Source organism: Trachurus japonicus, chromosome 16 (assembly GCF_045865225.1).
Source record: "Trachurus japonicus isolate A0001 chromosome 16, Traja_1.0".
Taxonomy (NCBI): Eukaryota; Metazoa; Chordata; class Actinopteri; order Carangiformes; family Carangidae; genus Trachurus; species Trachurus japonicus.
This window is the reverse complement of record NC_140922.1, coordinates 28,302,866-28,321,238: the sequence shown is the minus strand read 5'-3', so window position 1 is coordinate 28,321,238 and position 18,373 is coordinate 28,302,866. Positions and strand designations below refer to the sequence as shown.

Genomic DNA, 18,373 nt, shown 5'->3' with positions numbered 1-18,373 from the left:
AGTCTGAAACTAGCCGTTGGCTAACACTGGTACCTTTACATTTTATTATGTTCATTAATGTGAACTGTCCTCCTTAAAGCAGAAGTAAGCGATCCGCTCGTTTTGGCTGACTTCGTTAGTTAGCAGCCCCCGCCCTCGTCATGGATCTATTGGTCCTCGTCCCTACGTCACCACATTCAAGCGCATCCCTTGGCTGCACACACAGCCCTTCATGCCGTTCTCTCTCCTCATTGGATAAAGGTTGTAGGATACAAGGAAAGTTTTCTCCTCGGCTTACAGCAGAGCAGAGTGACTGACAGACCCGTGTTTCAGACCAAACACTCTATGTAAGTGATTGCTGTCGGAAGATATAACTATTTAAGACTTATATTAACACAAATATTCCGCTTACTTCTGCTTTAAATAAAAATAAAATAAAAGATGTTGGGCCTGGACAGATGTTGTTGGCAGAACTGAACCAGGACGACAGAGTAGAGGATGTTCCCACACACCTGAGCGTCGAGGTCGTCGGGTCTGAAGCTGTTTGAGGTCACAACCCGACCCTGACCTCAGCTGACCACAGACACACTTCCTGAGGTGTGGATGTGTCGTCAGAGGAGAGCAGCTGACCAAACTCTCCTCACTGAGCCGGACTCTCACTCTCTCTCTCTGAGGAGGAGGAGGTGTAATGATTCAGCTGCGGCTGCATGGCCTCAACTTTACAGGCGACTTTACACAGTGTCGGGGAGTCGGAGGCTGCAACATGAAAGAGTCATTATGGTGTTGGCCGGAGCCGAGCAGCAGGACACCTGCAGCGGGCAAACATCTGACCGAAGACAGGAAGAAACAATCGCGGCTCAAACTGTTTCACTTGGAGCGAGCTCAGGACGACTCTGACTGCGTCCTCCACCGCAGCTCCGCTCGCTCAGTCCAGGTCATGAAGGTTTTTTTTTTCTTTTTTCTTTTTACCATTTCCCTTTTTATTTTCCAAACCTCAGCTTCTCCTCCTTCATGAGCGGAGCAGGTGGCGGCCATACTGCTCGGCTCCATGAACAATAACAGATTCAGAGTGTGGGAATACATAAATGAAAACATTTGCTGTGAAATAATTACGCTGTGAGGAATCCAGCTGTGACTGCTTCTGCAGATGTGCTGGCATCGGGACGTCCACATGTGCACATGTGTCTCCTGAGCTCTGGTCTAAAACTTCTGGCACGGACGTAATCATCATCATCATCATCATCATCATCATCATCATCATCAAGCGGTCGCATTATCGGGTGTCTTGTGTAATAATTTAAACATTTCCATTGCTATGGAAACTCCCACTGCAAAACATGGAGGTTTAATGAAACGCAACATCACACCATGCGAGTGCCTAATGTTTAATGAGGAGATAGCGTGGTTTATTTTTCATAAAGGAAGGGGTGGAGACTATTTCTATTTGTGCAAATTCCCCCAAACTCAGATTTATTAGCGGATGCGACTGTTTACTACCTCAGAATCACTCCTACCATTGGAGAATGGAAAGAGCGGCTGAGTGTCGGTCTGCGGGGCTGAAAACTCTCGTCTGACTTGAGGGAAAAATATTTGACCTACTTTTGACTATTTCTAACATCAGACAGGAACCAGGAAAAAGAAGAAGTGGAGAAAGTGGGTTTATTTAGAGAGAGAGAGAGAGAAAGAGAGAGAGAGAAAGAAATCGCAAACACGCCAACAGAAATAAATGTTGAATACGTTCAAATGACGAGGTAAAAGAAAATGAGTTTCATTAACCAACTGAGAGGGAAACGGGTCTGTATATGAGCCAGAGGATGAAACTGCTGTCAGGTGGGGAGATGCTGATCCAGGATGTTTTGGACAACTTTCATCTCACCTGTTTTGTTTTCGTGTGAAAACACTGAGATGCTGATGTAATCTCACTTATTCTAAAATCGGTTTCTCACCTGGTCAACCATAAGATTCATATAACGAGTCTTGATTTCAACAGTAAAGTATAAATCCACTCATGCATCTGCAAACACAACATGCAAAAAGAAGCCAGTGACTTTCATTCATCGTATCAATAGTGTCCCAGCAGCAGCAGCAACAACCTGCAGACTGAGCGCAGCCTGGGAGTCAAAACTCAGGGCATAAAGTTTATGAACCATCACGGCTGCTCAGTAAACTCATAATAACAGAAGATGAGACAACAACATTTACATCAGCTGCTCCTCTGTTGTTTGACAGCTGCAGTAAAAGACCCCACACACACACACACCCATTGGAAAACAAAGTGACAGAGAGGGAGGAGGAGGAGGAGGAGGAGGAGTGATGAAGACAAGAGGAACAGAGCAGAGGAGGGGAGGGATGGGGAGAGAGCAAGAGGGGAGGGGGGGTGAGAGAATAACAGTGTGAGAAAAGGACGAGAGAGGAAAGAAAAGGATCAGCAGAGAGGGAATGTGAGCTCTCGCCTGTCTGGCTCCTCCTGACTCCGCCCACTCCGCTCTCACCTGCCAACAGTAAATTGAAAACAACTCTGCTCATAATCCTGAACTAAAAATAAACCGAGCTGTGAAGGGCCTGCGCTGGGCGGGCGGGCGGGCTGTCAGTCTGCACAGTTCACAGCAACAAACACACACTCTGCACACACACATGAGGTAACACAGTCGCACACACACACACACACACAACAAACTTCTAATGTGACCCCGTGACCTCTGATCAAAACAAAAAAGGCCCAGAGCAGCAGCTGCTCAGTCCGTTATAACATGACATCACCGTGCACTGCGCTGTGATCGGTACTGATACTGGATTAGTAAACACACTTTTTTTCGTGGGTTTGAACTTTAACACAAGATACAAAGTGACTTTTTTATAATTAGTGAACAGATTCAACACAAAACACCCGAAACTGAGTTCAAAGCTTCTGTAAGAAACGTTTACTTTTGTCTTTCTGTTGTCTTTCCACAAGCAGGTGGAGGTGATGGACACTGGACGAGAGCTTCAGCAATTGTTGTGTTTCTAATAAGATGCATCTATCTGAGCATCTGAGCAGTTATGACATTTTTTCTGTCATAATTAAAGTTTTAAACTACAATTCCTACTTGTTTCTAGGACAGAAGTCTGTTCAGATGAATCTTAATGAGCCCAACACGGCAGTTACTTGTATTATGTAACAAAACAGTTTGTTTATTGGGATCACAAAAAAAAACAAAAACAGATTAAAACACTTTAAGTACAAGAATTAACTTTGGAGTCTTGGTCCAATATAATTTAACAAGGTTTCATAGCCGGTATATAAAGATGAGAAAACAACAAGTCTTTAATTTGCAACGAAAGAAATTGTATTTACAACAAATTAGACTAAATAGTGCAAATGCTTGGTACAAAAAAACAACAACAAAGGCACAGTTGAGCATTTGCCTCAACACACGCAGCCCCAGTGGCCTAATGGATAAGGCACTGGCCTCCTAAGCCAGGGATTGTGGGTTCGAGTCCCATCTGGGGTGTGTTATCTTTAGACTATTGTTTGTACAATCCAGTCCATTATAGGACATCACCTACACACGGAAACTGAAAGCGCGTATTGATTGTTGGATAACCAGCAAACATCCAAACATGTCTGAAAACATACATAACATGCATCAAAGTACCACTTTAAAAAATGTCTGAAAAATTAATAAGCGCACTTGTTAAGAATAAAAACTAGGGCTGTGTACCGTACGTATAGCTCACTCACAAAAAACTTTCAAAATAGATTTTAAAAAGGATGCATTCAGAAACCAAAACAAATGATGCAGCATCAAATGCTACAAAACAAGCTGACAGGCCCGAGTCGCAACTTCAGGTTATCAGTCCCCATCTGACATCAACACTGTCCTGGCCGAGGAATAGCAGGTTAGCGTTCTCACTACAGAGACAAGAGCTGGTATTATTGGTGTTTGTCTAACTCAACTGCAGCATCACACAGGTGAACTCCCTCAGAACAACAACTGCTTGTATGAGGTCATCACATGGTTTAAATAATCAAGCACCAAGTATCTAGAGCAGGAATTCCCAAACTGTGGAGCGTGCCATGAAAAGGGTAATGGTGACGCTATGGTGTTATATTTTATAAATAAATAAATAACTCAGACATTATTTCAAATGGGGTTTTCACAATGTAAATCATTTATAAACCTGAATTAATAATGTTTTAATAAATCATTTTGATAAGAAATAAAAGCATGTACCCAAAATGCAATTGATAAAGAGACGATGTCTTTATTTTTATGTGTCGGGCAGTGGGGGTGTGTCAGCTATAGGTCGGAAAGTAGAAGGGGGTGCGCGGCCTAAAAGGATTGGGAACCACTGATTGTTTAAAAATAATAGTATTGATAAATATAAAACTGAATTATAAATACCAGTGTGCTCATATATTTCTCAATGTAGAATATGCAAGTTTTTTGTTCAGTCAACATCTTTAAAATGAGTGGATGGAAAATGTTAATTTAAGAAGGGTAGGATGCTTCAGCCTACACCTTTTGTGTTTTGTTTTTGATTTTCTATTGTACTTGTTTATTACAAGCCCAAAATAAACCCACTAAACTAAACTAGAGGAACCTTAGGTCACATCTGTACACCACTGACCTCCACAACTGTCGCCACCTTAAAGATCCTCCTGACGTCACATGACTGAACATCTCACATCACCTGCAGGACGGTGGACGACTGATCTGTTCTGATCTGCTCTCTGCTCTCCATCACCATGTGACTGTTCCACAACAACAGCTGATGTCACACACACACACAGTGACACACACAGTGACACACACAGTGACATTGCCTCATCACCCGGCGACAGACACACAGCAGCCGTGACCACATCTCTACCTGTTGCATAATCGAAGAGCCACAAACACTGTCCACTCTCCAACTGTCCAGCATGTGAGCCGCCGCACCACCACCACCACCACCACCCGGCCTCGGCCCCGGCCTCGGCCCGAGCGCCACACCCCCCCTCCTCTCCTCTCCGCTCCCCTCCTTTCTCCTCCATCCTGCACTGCTGTTAAGACTATCATCTTACTCGGGACTTGTGCCGTTGCTGTAAACAATACAGAGAGTGCTGAGGGAGAGAACTTGTTATTCTTCTACCTCTCTCACTCTCACTCTCGCTTTCTCTCTCTTCCTCCCGTTATGCAACGCTGCCTGGCTCAGAGGCTGAGCGGCTCCAACGGCAGCGAGCGGCGTCCAGGTCTTGCGTAAGTGAACAGAAAGCGGGCTCTCAACAACAACCCTGTGGTGAGGTCCGTCACTCAGGCAAATACCCTGAGGTCTTAAAGTGTTCAGCTCTCCCTGCAGCTGCTCCCCCCCACCCCAACCCCTCCCTCCCTCCCTCCCTCCTCCCTCCTCCCCTCTCCCTCTGATCTGGACTGCGAGGACCCGGATCAAGACTCGGAGACACAAAAACAACTGGACTGCAGTTGCCACAGCTGACTGCTGGCTGTGCACTGCCACAGACATGAAAAATGATGGTCAGTAACCAGGCAGTGTGTTGTTGCAGCAACGCAGCAACAACACACTGCCTGCAGGTTGTGGCGCCGCGGCACCTCGGTCTGAGCGCACGGTGCCGAACACATCAGTGTCATATAAGTTCATTACAGTAAAGCAGCCGCCTGGATCAGGACTGGCTGGACCGGCCTTAAAGCCGCAATGTGACCTTAAACTAATGGGAGTCGGAGCTGGGAATGACATCACCTCCGGGCTCAGCTGAGCGCTTTCCAGGTGAAAAACAAACATGGAAGTTGGAAAAATGGACGATTAATATAACTAAATTAAAATATAACGATTTAATTGTGTACCGTCCAACTTCAGGAGGCGTTCGAGATAAAAGTTTCTACTCGGAGCTCAGGAATTCTGACTTCTGAGTGCAACAGGAAGACACCATAATTCTTGTAGTGGACTAGTGAAAAGTATCCTACAATGCATTGTGAAAATTGGTATCACACTATGTAGATGTGACCAATAAATGAATACAGTGGCATCATGCAAAAGTTTGGGCACCCCTGATCAAAGTCTCTGTTAATGTGAACAGTTCAGCAAGTAGAGGATGAAATGATCTCAAAAGGCATAAAGTTAAACAGGAAACACTCTTCTGCAATATTTTAAGCAATATCAGTGTATTATTTTTGTTTTCTACAGTTTTAGATGGAAAAGGGGGAAACAAAGCAGCAGCCTGCAAAAGAATGAGAAACCCAGGACAGGAGACTTGAGCTCTCAGATAACAGGTTTCAGACAAGATATTTACTATTTACACACTGTGACAGTTTCTAAAGTTTTCTGTCACTTTGAAAATATATAATATATAAAATAAATAAATTAATGAATTAATTAATCTTGTTTGTAAATGTAAAGACAATGTGTCATCTGTATCTTTATTCCTTTTGGAGATCATTTCATCTTCCACTTGCTGAACTGTTCACATTAACAGAAATTTTTACCAAGGGTGCCCAAACCTTTGCATGATGCCACTGTATAGACCATCATGCATTGCTCTTGTGCAGAAAGACAAAGAGTGAAGAGAACAGTCAGAAGCTCTCTGCGTTGTCCTCTACACAGTTTGTCAAACCACAGTTAGCCACGCCCACTTGTCACGCAGTGATGATTGGTCACCTGTGGAGATAAAGGTGTGTGTGTGTGTGTAGCTGTACACTCAGAGACCTGCACACTGGTCTGGAGCTCGTCCCACATCTCTGATCTGTGTGTTTGTGTTGGTGTGTTTTTATAAGACTCCCTCCACAAAGCAGCAGCTGCCACACGCCTCTGTTTATTTACAGAGGTGCAGGAGATTAACCAGAGGTTCACACACACACCAACAACATCCATCACACACACACACACACACACACACACACACACACACACACACACACACACACACACACACACACACACACACACACACACAGACCAACAACATCAATCATAACCACTCACAAAACACACACATCCACACAAAGACACGTCACAACACACTCTGTAACACACATGTATCACACACACTCAACATGCACATCACACTGATCAATATATCGGTTGCTGACCAATATAGACCATCATGCATTGCTCACATGCTTAAAGGGATAGTTCAACATTTTGGCAAATTGTCCCAATGCCATATTCCCTATAGCAGTAGAGGGTTCGTTACCTTTAATTGTCGGTGCAAGCTGTTTTTAGAACAGCGGAGCAGAGCCGCGAGCTGCTCAGAGCTACGCTACGGAGGCTAATGGGATTTATTGGTTTCCCTCATCAAATACACAATCCAACAAATGCTCTGGTGGACATGTTGTGACCTGCACGTTCACCACGCTATGAGATAATAACGGAGCGTTACGAGACAGAGGTAGAGGTAAATTAATGCAAAACCGTTGATGCACGTTACCGTCAGGGGCAGTTTTTCATCAAGCAGTCTCTGAATTTACCTCTAAAACAACTCTGTCTGGTAACGTTCTGTTATTATCTCATAGCGTGGTGAATGTGCAGGTCACAACTTGTCCACCAGAGCGTTTTGGAGTTGTTGGATTGTGTATTTGATGAGTTTGATGAGGGAAACCAAGAAATCCCATGAGCCTCCGTAGCGTAGCTCTGAGCAGCTCGCGGCTCTGCTCCGCCGTTCTTAAAATAGCTTGCACCGACAATTAAAGGTAACGAACCTACTGCTAAGACTATAGGGATTATGGCAATGGGCCAATTTGCCAAAATGTTGAACTATCCCTTTAATGTTTATTTAATTTTTCAGATGAGCTCCTCCACACTGAACTCACAACACACACACACACAAATATTAGTAAGGAACGCTACTAACACAGAGCCTCAGGCCCATACCAACAGTTTTCCTTCAAACACACACCATTAATATCCGCTTCCTATTAAAAAGTGACACATTCTTCCTGCAGACTCCAGAAGTCCTGATTTAAAGGCTGATCTGAGACCTGTGGCTCTCGGTGTCCTGTGTCACACACACACACACACACACCCTCCACTGTGGGAGATTAGCAGCTCTCAGTCTCCTCATTGTGCTGTTTCACACTGATGTTCTCCAGCGCCGTGCGGTGTGTTTTCATGTGACCTCGCCAACACAAATGCTGTTAAACCTGCTTCAAAGTGTGTAATGTGGTGGATTGTTACCTGATGGGAGCTAATTACTGCTCAGTAAATAAGAGCAGAGAGCAACATGTGGTCCACATTTACTTTGTAAATACACAGTAAATCTCTGGCTCCGTGTTTCGCTGCTGTAACAAACAGCCTCTCTCTCTGCACGCTGTTTGAAAGTTCGGCCAAGATTATTAGACCCTGACAGGAGATTTATAGCAGCGGGCTCCCTGTCACTGTCAGATACACTGCTGCTGGGGCTGTGGACGCCGTGTGTGTGTGTGTGTGTGTGGGTGTGTGTGTTTCTAGGACACCTCCAAAGCAAACAGAGGAGTAAATCAGCTGCTGCACATCATCATAGACAAACACTGGCTGTGATTGAGTGTATCTCTGCACGCACGCACACACACACACACACACACACACACACACATGATAACAACAACACAATATTAGTCAGTGTGTGTGAGGAGTCCATGCTGAGGGCAGAGGACACACACACACAACACACAGCCTGTGCCAAACCAAACCATGTGGAGCTGTGGAGTCTGATTCTGTTCGCATGCAACTGTGATCAATATGATCAATAAACATGGTGTTCCCGATACTGATCTGAAGATGAACAGATAACTCACTCTAATAAAACATTTACTCTGCTTAAAGGTACATTGTGTAGGAATTACTCCCATCTAGCGTTGCGGTTGTATATTGCAAGCAACTCAATCGTATTTTTCATGCTGCATTCACCTGAAATTGGGCAGACGGCAGGTGGACAACAGCCGCTGCACGTAACGGCATAAACAAGCCTCTATGTAAACAAGTGGTCCGTCAGCACGAGGCAAAACAATACACGTGACAATATGTTGTCATGGCGATGTCGTATTGTTAACCTGACCCACGTTTTACCGGCTTTCTCTGGACTTCTGTGACTAAAATGACATCTGGTTTGTTACCGACGGCCGTCTGCCCGACTGCAGGTGAATGCAGCATCAGTGTAACGCTCCATTCCTCCTCACTGCGTTACCGCGGTGACTTTTCACAGACGCCACCTCGACCTGAGCCGACAGCTCCGGTGTCTCCGCTGAGTTTCCGTGGTTTCCTACCGTCACGCTGCCACTGAACGTAAAAACATGGCGACACCACATGGCAGCCAGCACCGAGCTTACCCGCTCCATGGAGATATGAATGATATGAACGGCTAATTCAGAGCTGAAAGGAACACTTCAGTTTGTTGATGGGGGGATTACTGATTAATGAAAAACAGACTTTTGAACCAAATAATCGATTTTCGTGAATAGATAACAGGAGAAGTTATGCAATGTCCCTTTAAAGGAAACAACATGTAAGAACCTGATGACCATAAACAGCTGAGTGTGTGATACGCTCTCCTCCTCCTGTGTGACTGCAGCTGCTTCCACATTAAAGAGGAACTATGCATGATTTTTTACCTTAATTAAAACAGCTTTGGAGTAATTGTAATGGTTTAATAAATGACATGTAATTTGTTCCAGGGAGAATGGAGGCTCTCTTGCTTTCAATGTAGCGTCTCTTGGCTGAAAACCAACTTTGCAAGATTTGCAAGACCCGTAACCCGTATTTTCTTGTTTATGACAGATAAGACTTGTATACGTAGTAACATCGTATATAATATATAACGTTATCTACCACTCTATTGATTGATTTCTTGCCGGCTTCGTTGTACACAAATGCACATGGCCGGGAGGAGGGTTAGCAAAACAGTGGAGAAGTGCATAGTTCCCCTTTAAACTGATCAAATGAGACGAGTCTTTGATTATTGATTTTCCTCCTGCAGTATCCAGATGAGCAGCTGAACCAGGATCAAACTTTTTGAGTGAGATTTGTGTTGTTAATTAGTTAAAATGCATAATGTCTTTCACTTTATGCTGCAAATTTTGGTTTCCAGTAGATTGAAAATAAATGTTTATCCACAATAGTAATGATTGGAAATAAACATTTTCTATTAAAAAAAGGAGATATTTAAAAAAAATAATAATAATTGAGAGATCTAGATTTTTATAATCTCGCTGTGTCAGTCTAACTTCCTACAGTGCAGCACAGTGTTAACCTGATGATGATCAGAGGTTTGTCAGTCTTCAAACTGGAGGAAGTGTTTCACTAACTTCCACTGCTACAGGAAAACATGCACAGGTTTTCTGTTTTCAGTGGTAAGAAGCAGGATTCAGTCTGTAGTGACCTCTGACGTTTGTGCCACTGAAGGTTTTTCAGGAGCCGACGTTTCTCTGGAAACAAGGTGTTGGTGATGTAAACTGGAGAAGTGGAGGGGACGAGTGAGAACGGTACAACACAACGCTTTCGGGTGAAAAACACAAAAAGTCTGGTTCACCTGAAGTTGCTACAGCAAACTTCACATCATGGCACCTGACACCTGACTTCATTATATCCCCGCTGGATCATGAACTTACTTTGGAAATAATCAATGTGTGAAAAAAGATGGGGTGGGGTGAGTGCTTCAAAAGGCTAAAGGTGAAAGGTGAAAAATGGAATATGGAATAAAACTCAAAGTGCTCTTCAAGGAAAAAAAATAATGGAGTTAAAAAGAGAACTGACTGTCTGTGCTATTCTGTATCTATCTGTTGTTTGTTTCATGTTATATTAAACTGTGTTTTTCTTAACTTATGTTTATTTTATGCACACGTCAAAGAAAAATGTCCACAGCTTTTTGCAGGGGACAATTAAGGTTTTCTGTTTCTGATTCTGATTGAATTTGCGGGGACGAGTCGACCCAACGCGTTTTGACACTATGTCTTCGTCAGGGGTGTGAACCACAAAGTGCACAGGTGAGTATTTAACAAGACAGTGGGTTTCTTAAAAGGACCACATACCCCACCCATAACAGTCAATAATAGTCGTGTGTTGTTTCTCAATAACCCTGATGACATCACAGCGACGTCATCGGAAGCCGTGACACAGACGGACGAGACCTGACACGTGTGTGTAACAAAACATTGTCTGAATTCCCCTTTGACTCGTTACTTCAGTGTAACAGAAGAAAACACCTGCAGACAAAAAGAGGGGGGGAGCAGAGCTGGGGTGGGTGAGGATGGAGGGGGGGGGGGGGTCATCGTCCTCCCTCCACCCGTCCACAGCCCAGCAACAGCGTCTGTGCTGCTGGAATTTTCCATGGAGCAAGTGGCAGTGGCACTCACACACTCACACACTCACACACTCGCACTCGCTCTCTCTCTCCCAGCGAACTGGGTTTAAATAGACGACTGTGAGACCTGGGACGGTGTCTCCAAACCCCTCACCCCCACTTCACTCCACCCCCCTCTCCCTGCCCCTCCGTCCATCCGTCCGTCCACATACACACTGCCTCACCCCCTCCACTTCTCACCCTGCTGCTGCTGCCCAACATTTTTGTAAACCTTCCAGAGCCTGTGCCACACATTGCAGCCTCTGAGGACTTCCTGGCGCCCCACCAAATAAGGCTGATACCGCGCGCGCGCGCGTGTGTGTGTGTGTGTGTGTGTGTGTGTGTGTGTGTGTGTGTGTGTGTGTGTGTGTGTGTGTGTGTGAAGTTCACTTTCACACGTCGCAGTGTGCACAGACTAAATAAACACGGCCTATCAGCTGAGGGGGTTAACTCTCTGCTGTCAGCATCTGTCTCCAGATGTCAGGACCTGGCCAGTGTCGCCAGTTCACGGGACCGGTCCACGGCCCCTCCCCCTCCCTTCCCTCCCACCTCCCCGTGTGTTGACTCTATATTATTTATACCCTGTGAATGCCTTCCTGACTGCCCTTGGCATCGAGCCCTGTCTATTCATATTGAAGGTGTTTACACAACAGGCGGGGGCCAAGAAAAACATTTAGCGCAGAAAACACCTCGGGGCCTCGGGACGTCGACTCATTTATTTCTGCTCGGTTTCGCTTCGCGGCTCTGATGTGGAGGAGGAAACGTGTTGGTTAACGTCTCCGCCGCGGCTTCACTCGCTGACTGTGATTATTCAGCCTCCGCGGCCAAAAGCCTTTCCTCTTCATGTGTCTTTGATCTGCTGCAGCAGAAATTCATCTCCGCACGAGAGGTCAAAGGTCAGGGCCGGCTGCAGAGCCCGGTGCGCGGAGAAAGGGGCTGTCAGCAGAGCGGTTGAGGCCGCGCCTCCCGCCTGAAGGATTATTACACAAACAGCTTCCTCTGCAAACGCTAAGAGCTGAATGAAACCAGTTGTTTCTGCAGATCAACACACACACGCACACACACAGATGATCAACATCAGGCTGCGTAGTGTTAGATCAACTCCTGTTACACTGAGTGTGAATAAATAAAAAGCCACACTTAAAGACCAGTCCAGTGCATTCTGGGAAAACCAGACAGAAACCAGCTGATGAGTTTTAACACTGAATCGACAAACAGGAACTGGTGATTTACGGTCAGATCTTCGATGACAAGCTGAAGAGTTGGAGTTGAGGTCTGCTCTGTGATGGTTTGATGACACGACAACACGAGGAACAGATTTCACTACTACACTCAGAACAATAACAACTGGTCATGATGTCACTGTTCTCACATCAGCGCCGGTTTTAACATTTTTAGGGGAAAAAAAATGAGGACGTCCCATCACATGTCGTGTTTTTATAGCGGTGGGAGGGGCTCCTGCTGCGTTCTCTGTTATCAATTTAATGTACCTCATTATTTTTCATGCATCTGTTATCCCCCCCTCCAACTAAACTAATGAATACCTCCCTGACCAATCAATGAGCAGCACACGGTGTTGACATCATGTTGTTCCAATGATGATGTCACACTTCCTCTTAGGTTCCTCTACAGCTGTGTCACGCGAGTGTGATGAAGTAACGTTGCAGCGACGGATCCACACGCAGGAGAAGAGGAGAACATGGAATAAAATGTGAATTATGAACTTCAATAAACGTGTCATCGTATCAAACTCTGACTTGGAGTTTTATAGTTTATATTTCCTTTGTTTTGCTTTTTTTGTGTGTTTTGCAGCAGTTATGTTGATACTGGTGTTAGATCACATCAGTTTGCTCAGCGCCTCCACCTGCCTGACTACAGGTGCACTGTGCTCAGCCAGGAGGATGAAAGATCTTCACATGAGTCCAGTGAGTTGCACACAGCAGCTAACAAAAAGCCACGCAAGGTTTTAGTTTCTCCTTGTGCAGGGCTGCAGACCTGCCCCTCAATTGAGGTATTTTGCCCCTACAATGTGAAACAGTGCAAGTAAACTTTTCATCTACTTGCACCAGTGCAACCAGTAAATTTGCCTTTTTTTTGGGTAACACTTGCGAAACATGGAAGAGGCGACTCAAAGAATTTGGTATCTGTCACTACAGGTGTCAGGCCAATGTGTGTGAGGATCATGAATGAAAAGGAAATGTGAATATTTGTTTTGCAAGTCGATTTACGCACCTAAATTTTCTGCTTGTGCTCCTAACATTTTTAATTGGGGGGGGGGCACTACTGTGCTCCTAGTAAAAGATGTTGGTATGGAGCCCTGTTGGTCTGGTATGTCCAGAATACCCACTATAACAAAACTATCTAACTAGAGTCTAGGTATGAACAGTATACCAGCCATACCCACAACAACAAATGAGACTACACCACTGGTAAGAAGGTTCTGGGTTTGATTGGGTGGAGTTTACATGTACCTGTTGTGGGTTCTCCAGCTTCCTCCACAGACAAAATCTACACACACTAGGTTGGTTGGAGACTCTCTAAATCAGGCATGTCCAAACTATTCCACAGAGTAGCGTGTGGCTGCAGGTTTTTGTTCCAACCAATCAAGAACAACACAGTTTGACCAATCGACTATCTGAAGACTGATATCAGTTGATTAAAATGAGTCAAGTCTGGCGTGCTGCTGCTGCTGCTGCTGGTTGGTTGGAACGAAAGCCTGCAGCCACGCCGGCCCTCTGTGGAATAGTTTGGACATGCCTGCTCTAAACTGTCCTATAGGTGTGTGGATGTGAGTGTGTGTCAGTCCTGGAGACCCTCACCTCGCTCTGTGTCAACTGGGATTAAAGCAGAAGTAAGCGATCCGGTCGTTTTGTCTAACTTCCTGTCAGCTGATGGAGTTAGCAGTCCCCGCCCTCGTCTCTACGTCACCACATTCACGCGCATCCCTTGGCTGCACACACAGAGAGGACCGCCCCTTTATGCCGTTCTCTCTCCTCATTGGATAAAGGTTGTAGGATACAAGGAAAGTTTTCTCCTGGGCTCAGAGCAGAGCAGAGTGACTGACAGACCCGTGTTTCAGACCAAACACTCTATATAAGTGATTGCTGTCGGAAGATATAACTATTTAAGACTTATATTAACACAAATATTCCGCTTACTTCTGCTTTAAACTCCAGCTCCCAGTGACCCTGAATGGATCAGTGGGAGGATGAGAGAAGTTAAATCAAGGCGTTGTGTGAAAATCCCTCTGAACTTCTAACCTACTTACATCCACAGACATTTTTTTGTGTGTCTGTGTGTTAGTACAAGTCAAATCACCCCAGATCTCGTGGCTCTGAGCTCCAGAGCAGCAGCAGCAGCAGCAGCAGCAGCAGCTCTGCCTCTGTCAGGTCGCTCCAGCCGCTCTGACACACCCTGGCTCGGTCTGACAGTCAGTGGAGCTGCTGCTGCTGCTGCGGGTCCAAACAGTGACGGTGCTGGACTGTTTTTTCTTTCTTTTCTTTTTTTTTGTTAAGTTGGACTGGGTTTTGCTCCAGCAGAGCATGATGGGACGGATTTTCCAAAACAATCACAAGCACACGTGACCAGCGCACAAACGCTGTCTGAGACTTTTAACACTTTACGCTCAGAAGCAGAAGCACAAACACACATAATACACACATGTACACACACAGAGAGAACACAACACACGTACACATGCACACACACTTACTCTCTGACGGGTAGTAGGGCTGCATGTCGATCTTGTGTACCTCCTTGGCGTAATACTCCTCCTCGCTGCGCTGCCGCTCGCACGTCGCCGCGCGCTCGTTCGCCTTCTCCTGCAGCAGGTCCCGCGTGCTGTTGTATATGGCCACGATGTCCCGCGACACCTCCTCGGGCTCGGGGAAGTCCTCCGGGGGGCTGGTGAGCTTGAGCTTGCTCAGGATCTGCCCTCGGATGGCCTCGATGCGCTTCTGCTTGAACTGGTCCATGTCCAGCGTGCTGCACGTGGACAGGCTGAGCGCCACGGTGGCTAAATCCAGCGCGAGGAGAAGCCCGACGACACACAGGTTCATCTTCTCCTCCGGTGTCTTCAAACTAAGAGCTAAACAAAGAGCATTTATGTTTAAGGCGCCATCAGACTGGAATAATCTTCCTTTAAATATACGCTTCTTTAGGTTTAAATATGCCTTGTCTTCTTATTTAGAGTTAAATTGCACATGTTTCAGATGATGTTATATCAATATTATCTGTAACACTGTAATTTCAATTTGCAATATTATGTTATTATTATACATTTCTCCATTTGCGGCCATTGAGAGATTGCGCTCATTCTTGTACTCATTTCTTTTCTGTTTATGTTGATGTCTGTTGTATGTTTGTAGATTGTTGATTGTGTTGAGGATTCCTCTCAAGGGGGTTATTTCTATTAAATAAAATTTCTGAAAACTCTCACACACACAAACATACTCAGGGGGGGAGGGAAGGGAACTTACAGTTACACGTCGCCAGGCAGACGCATTTCTTGATCAACTGATCACAGCGGAGAGCGTTTACGCACGCCAGCCGAGTCGCGCCAAGCAGTTACTTGAAAATCGTTTGGCTCTAAAATTCCCACAGTTTCAGTAAAGTGAACCTGAAAATCCATTCAACTGCCTCCACGGAGAGAAGAAGAGCCGCCGTCCGTCCGTCCGAGAGGGGATCTGTTCCCCGCTGACCGTGACCGACCGCACCACAGCCAAGCCGAGTGCGTAAAAAGGCGCCGAGTTGCTGCCAGTGAGCTGCTGGAGCAGACGATGTGGATGAAAACAGCTGAGCGGTGGTGATCCGTCAGCGCTGAGCACACCTCCACCACATCCAGACCGCTGCTGGGCACGCCGCTCCGCTCCGCTCCGCTCCTCACCGGCCACCGAGCTCTCTATCTGTTCAGCCTCGGTGTCTCCATACTCGTCTCTTTCTTTTTTATTTTCCACAAGTTCTGTAAAAACAAACACCCCCCCCAAAAAAAGTGAAACCCGCTCCTGGCGTCAGCGGAGGACGCGCGGTGCCAACTCTCTCAGGCTGAGCTGCCGCCTCACGGTGAAAGCGGATCCAGAGAAAACTGTGGTTTCACGGTGAAAATCCTCCTTTAAAAGCAGCGCGGTGAGAAAAAGAAGAAGAAGAGGAAGAAAAAACAAAACAATACACACATACACACACAAAAAAACAAAAAACAGCTGGGCCTTTCTCCTCGGTGCGACTGCAGAGCGTTTGACGCGTCTTCCCTCACCCCATCTAGTTGGGAACGGCTTCTTTTACGCGTGCCAAGCGGACAGCAGCGGCCGCTGGGAAGGTTTATAAGGGACTGGAGTTACCACGTGCTGCTCCCCCCTCCGCCCGCTTCAAACCCGGTCTGCGGTCATCATCATCACCACCGCCGGAGCTGGGGACCCTTCAATCCACGCTACGAGACGGTTTGTTGTAAATAGGAGTGCTCGCTGTGCCCATTGGGACAGCGCTGCAGCGGATAATGGTCCGTTGGCCTCCGGTGCGCGTGACGCAGGGTCCTAAAGCCGGTCCGCGCGAGGAAACTCTGGCCGTGTTTACTCCTCCAGAGACCGTGAAGCGTCTCCATCAGACAACAAGATACACTTTACTCTCTCTCTCTTTTTAACCCTCCTGTTGTCCTCCTGGGTCAAGGAAGGAAGGACGAAGGGAAATAAGGAAGGAAGGAAGGACAAAGGGAAAGATGGGACGAAAGAAGAGAGGAAAATATGAAAGAAAGATAGATGGAGGGAGGGAACAGATTGGGTCAATTGGGTCAAAAAGGAAGGAAGAAGTAAGGACGAAGGAAGGAAGGAAGGAAGGAAGGAAGGAAGGAAGGAAGGAAGGAAAGAAGGACAAAGGGAAAGATGGGAGGAAAGAAGGAAGGGAAAAGGACGGAAAGAAAGATGGAGGGAGGGAACAGATTAGGTCAATTGGGTCAAAAAGGAAAGAAGAAGTAAGGACGAAGGAAGGAAGGAAGGAAAAGGGAAGGAAGAAAGGACAAAGGGAAAGATGGGAGGAAAGAAGGAAGGGGAAAATGAAAGAAAGATAGATGGAGGGAGGGAACAGATTGGGTCAAAAAAGAAGGAAGAAATAGGCCTAAGGACGAAGGGAAAGAAGGAAGGAAGGAAGGGGGAAAAGGATTGTGGAAAGAAGGAAGGGAAAAGGAAGGAAAGAAAGAGGGAGGGAACAGATCAGGTCAATTGGGTCAAAAAGGGAAGGGAAAAAGGAAGGAAGGAAGGGGAAAAGGATTATGGAAAGAAGGAAGAGAGAAAGGAAGGAAAGAGGGAAGGATGGAAGAAGGGAACAGATTGGGTCAATTTGACCCAGAAGGACGACAGGAGGGTTTTAAAGGAAGTCTCTCCTGATGCAACTGCAGTGTAACATGCTTATTGATGCAGCTGATTAGATAATGACGATCGGCCCTGTCCCCTCTGGTGGTGACGTCTGTCTGAACTGTGTCACCTCACAACATGTTCATTAGGAGCTGGATGTGGACAAAAGTGAACACAAAATGATAACAACACACTAGTGAAGCCATCACACAACCAGACAAGTCAGAGGTTTTTTTTCTGAATCGCTCAAGAAACACTAAATTCCATCGTCTGAACCGAAATCCTCAGAGGCCCCAACACATTTGTTCAATCAATCACTGTTCTGGCAAAACCATAGACAATTTTCAACAGTTACGACACAAAGGTGCAGATCTCATATCATCTTTTTTTTTTTTCCCCTCAAAACTCACTCACTGAAACTCACTAGTGTGCACTGTGATGCACACATGACGCACTGTTCACACACAACAGGTCAGAGGTCACAGGTTGTTGAAGGTTGAAGTTAGAAGGAAAAAAAAGGTTGAGGAGGAAGAGCAAGACGAACAACAGCAGTTTGAAAATTGTGTATGTGTATATTTTATGTTAAATATACATATATGTATATATAAGTTTCACTGTTCTTGGTCTTGCTTGTGAACATATATGTACATTTATACACATGATGTATATATGTGTACATATGAGTGGTAGTTTTATTTTGATTGGGTTGATAAAACAGATCAGATAAAACAGTTTTGAGGTTGGTTGTGCATGAAGTGCCTTTTAT

General features: G+C 45.7%; 1 protein-coding gene and 1 non-coding gene across 2 annotated transcripts in view; one reads left to right on the top strand and one right to left on the bottom strand.

Moving 5' to 3' along the window:
• Window positions 1–16,791, bottom strand: part of tgfb2 (transforming growth factor, beta 2) — a 39,785-nt gene extending 22,994 nt beyond the window's left edge. Inside the window, exons 1-2 of the mRNA XM_085802965.1 lie at window positions 15,745–16,791; window positions 14,979–15,353 (exon numbers count right to left, since the gene is read on the bottom strand). Of these exons, the coding sequence (XP_085659091.1) occupies window positions 14,979–15,324 (346 nt within the window). The 5' untranslated portion in view covers window positions 15,325–15,353; window positions 15,745–16,791. The remainder of the gene's footprint in view (window positions 1–14,978; window positions 15,354–15,744) is intronic.
• On the top strand, window positions 3,398–3,470 carry trnar-ccu (transfer RNA arginine (anticodon CCU)). The gene has a single exon. It is a non-coding gene; the product is annotated as a tRNA-Arg (tRNA).
• Window positions 16,792–18,373: the final 1,582 nt, after the last annotated feature.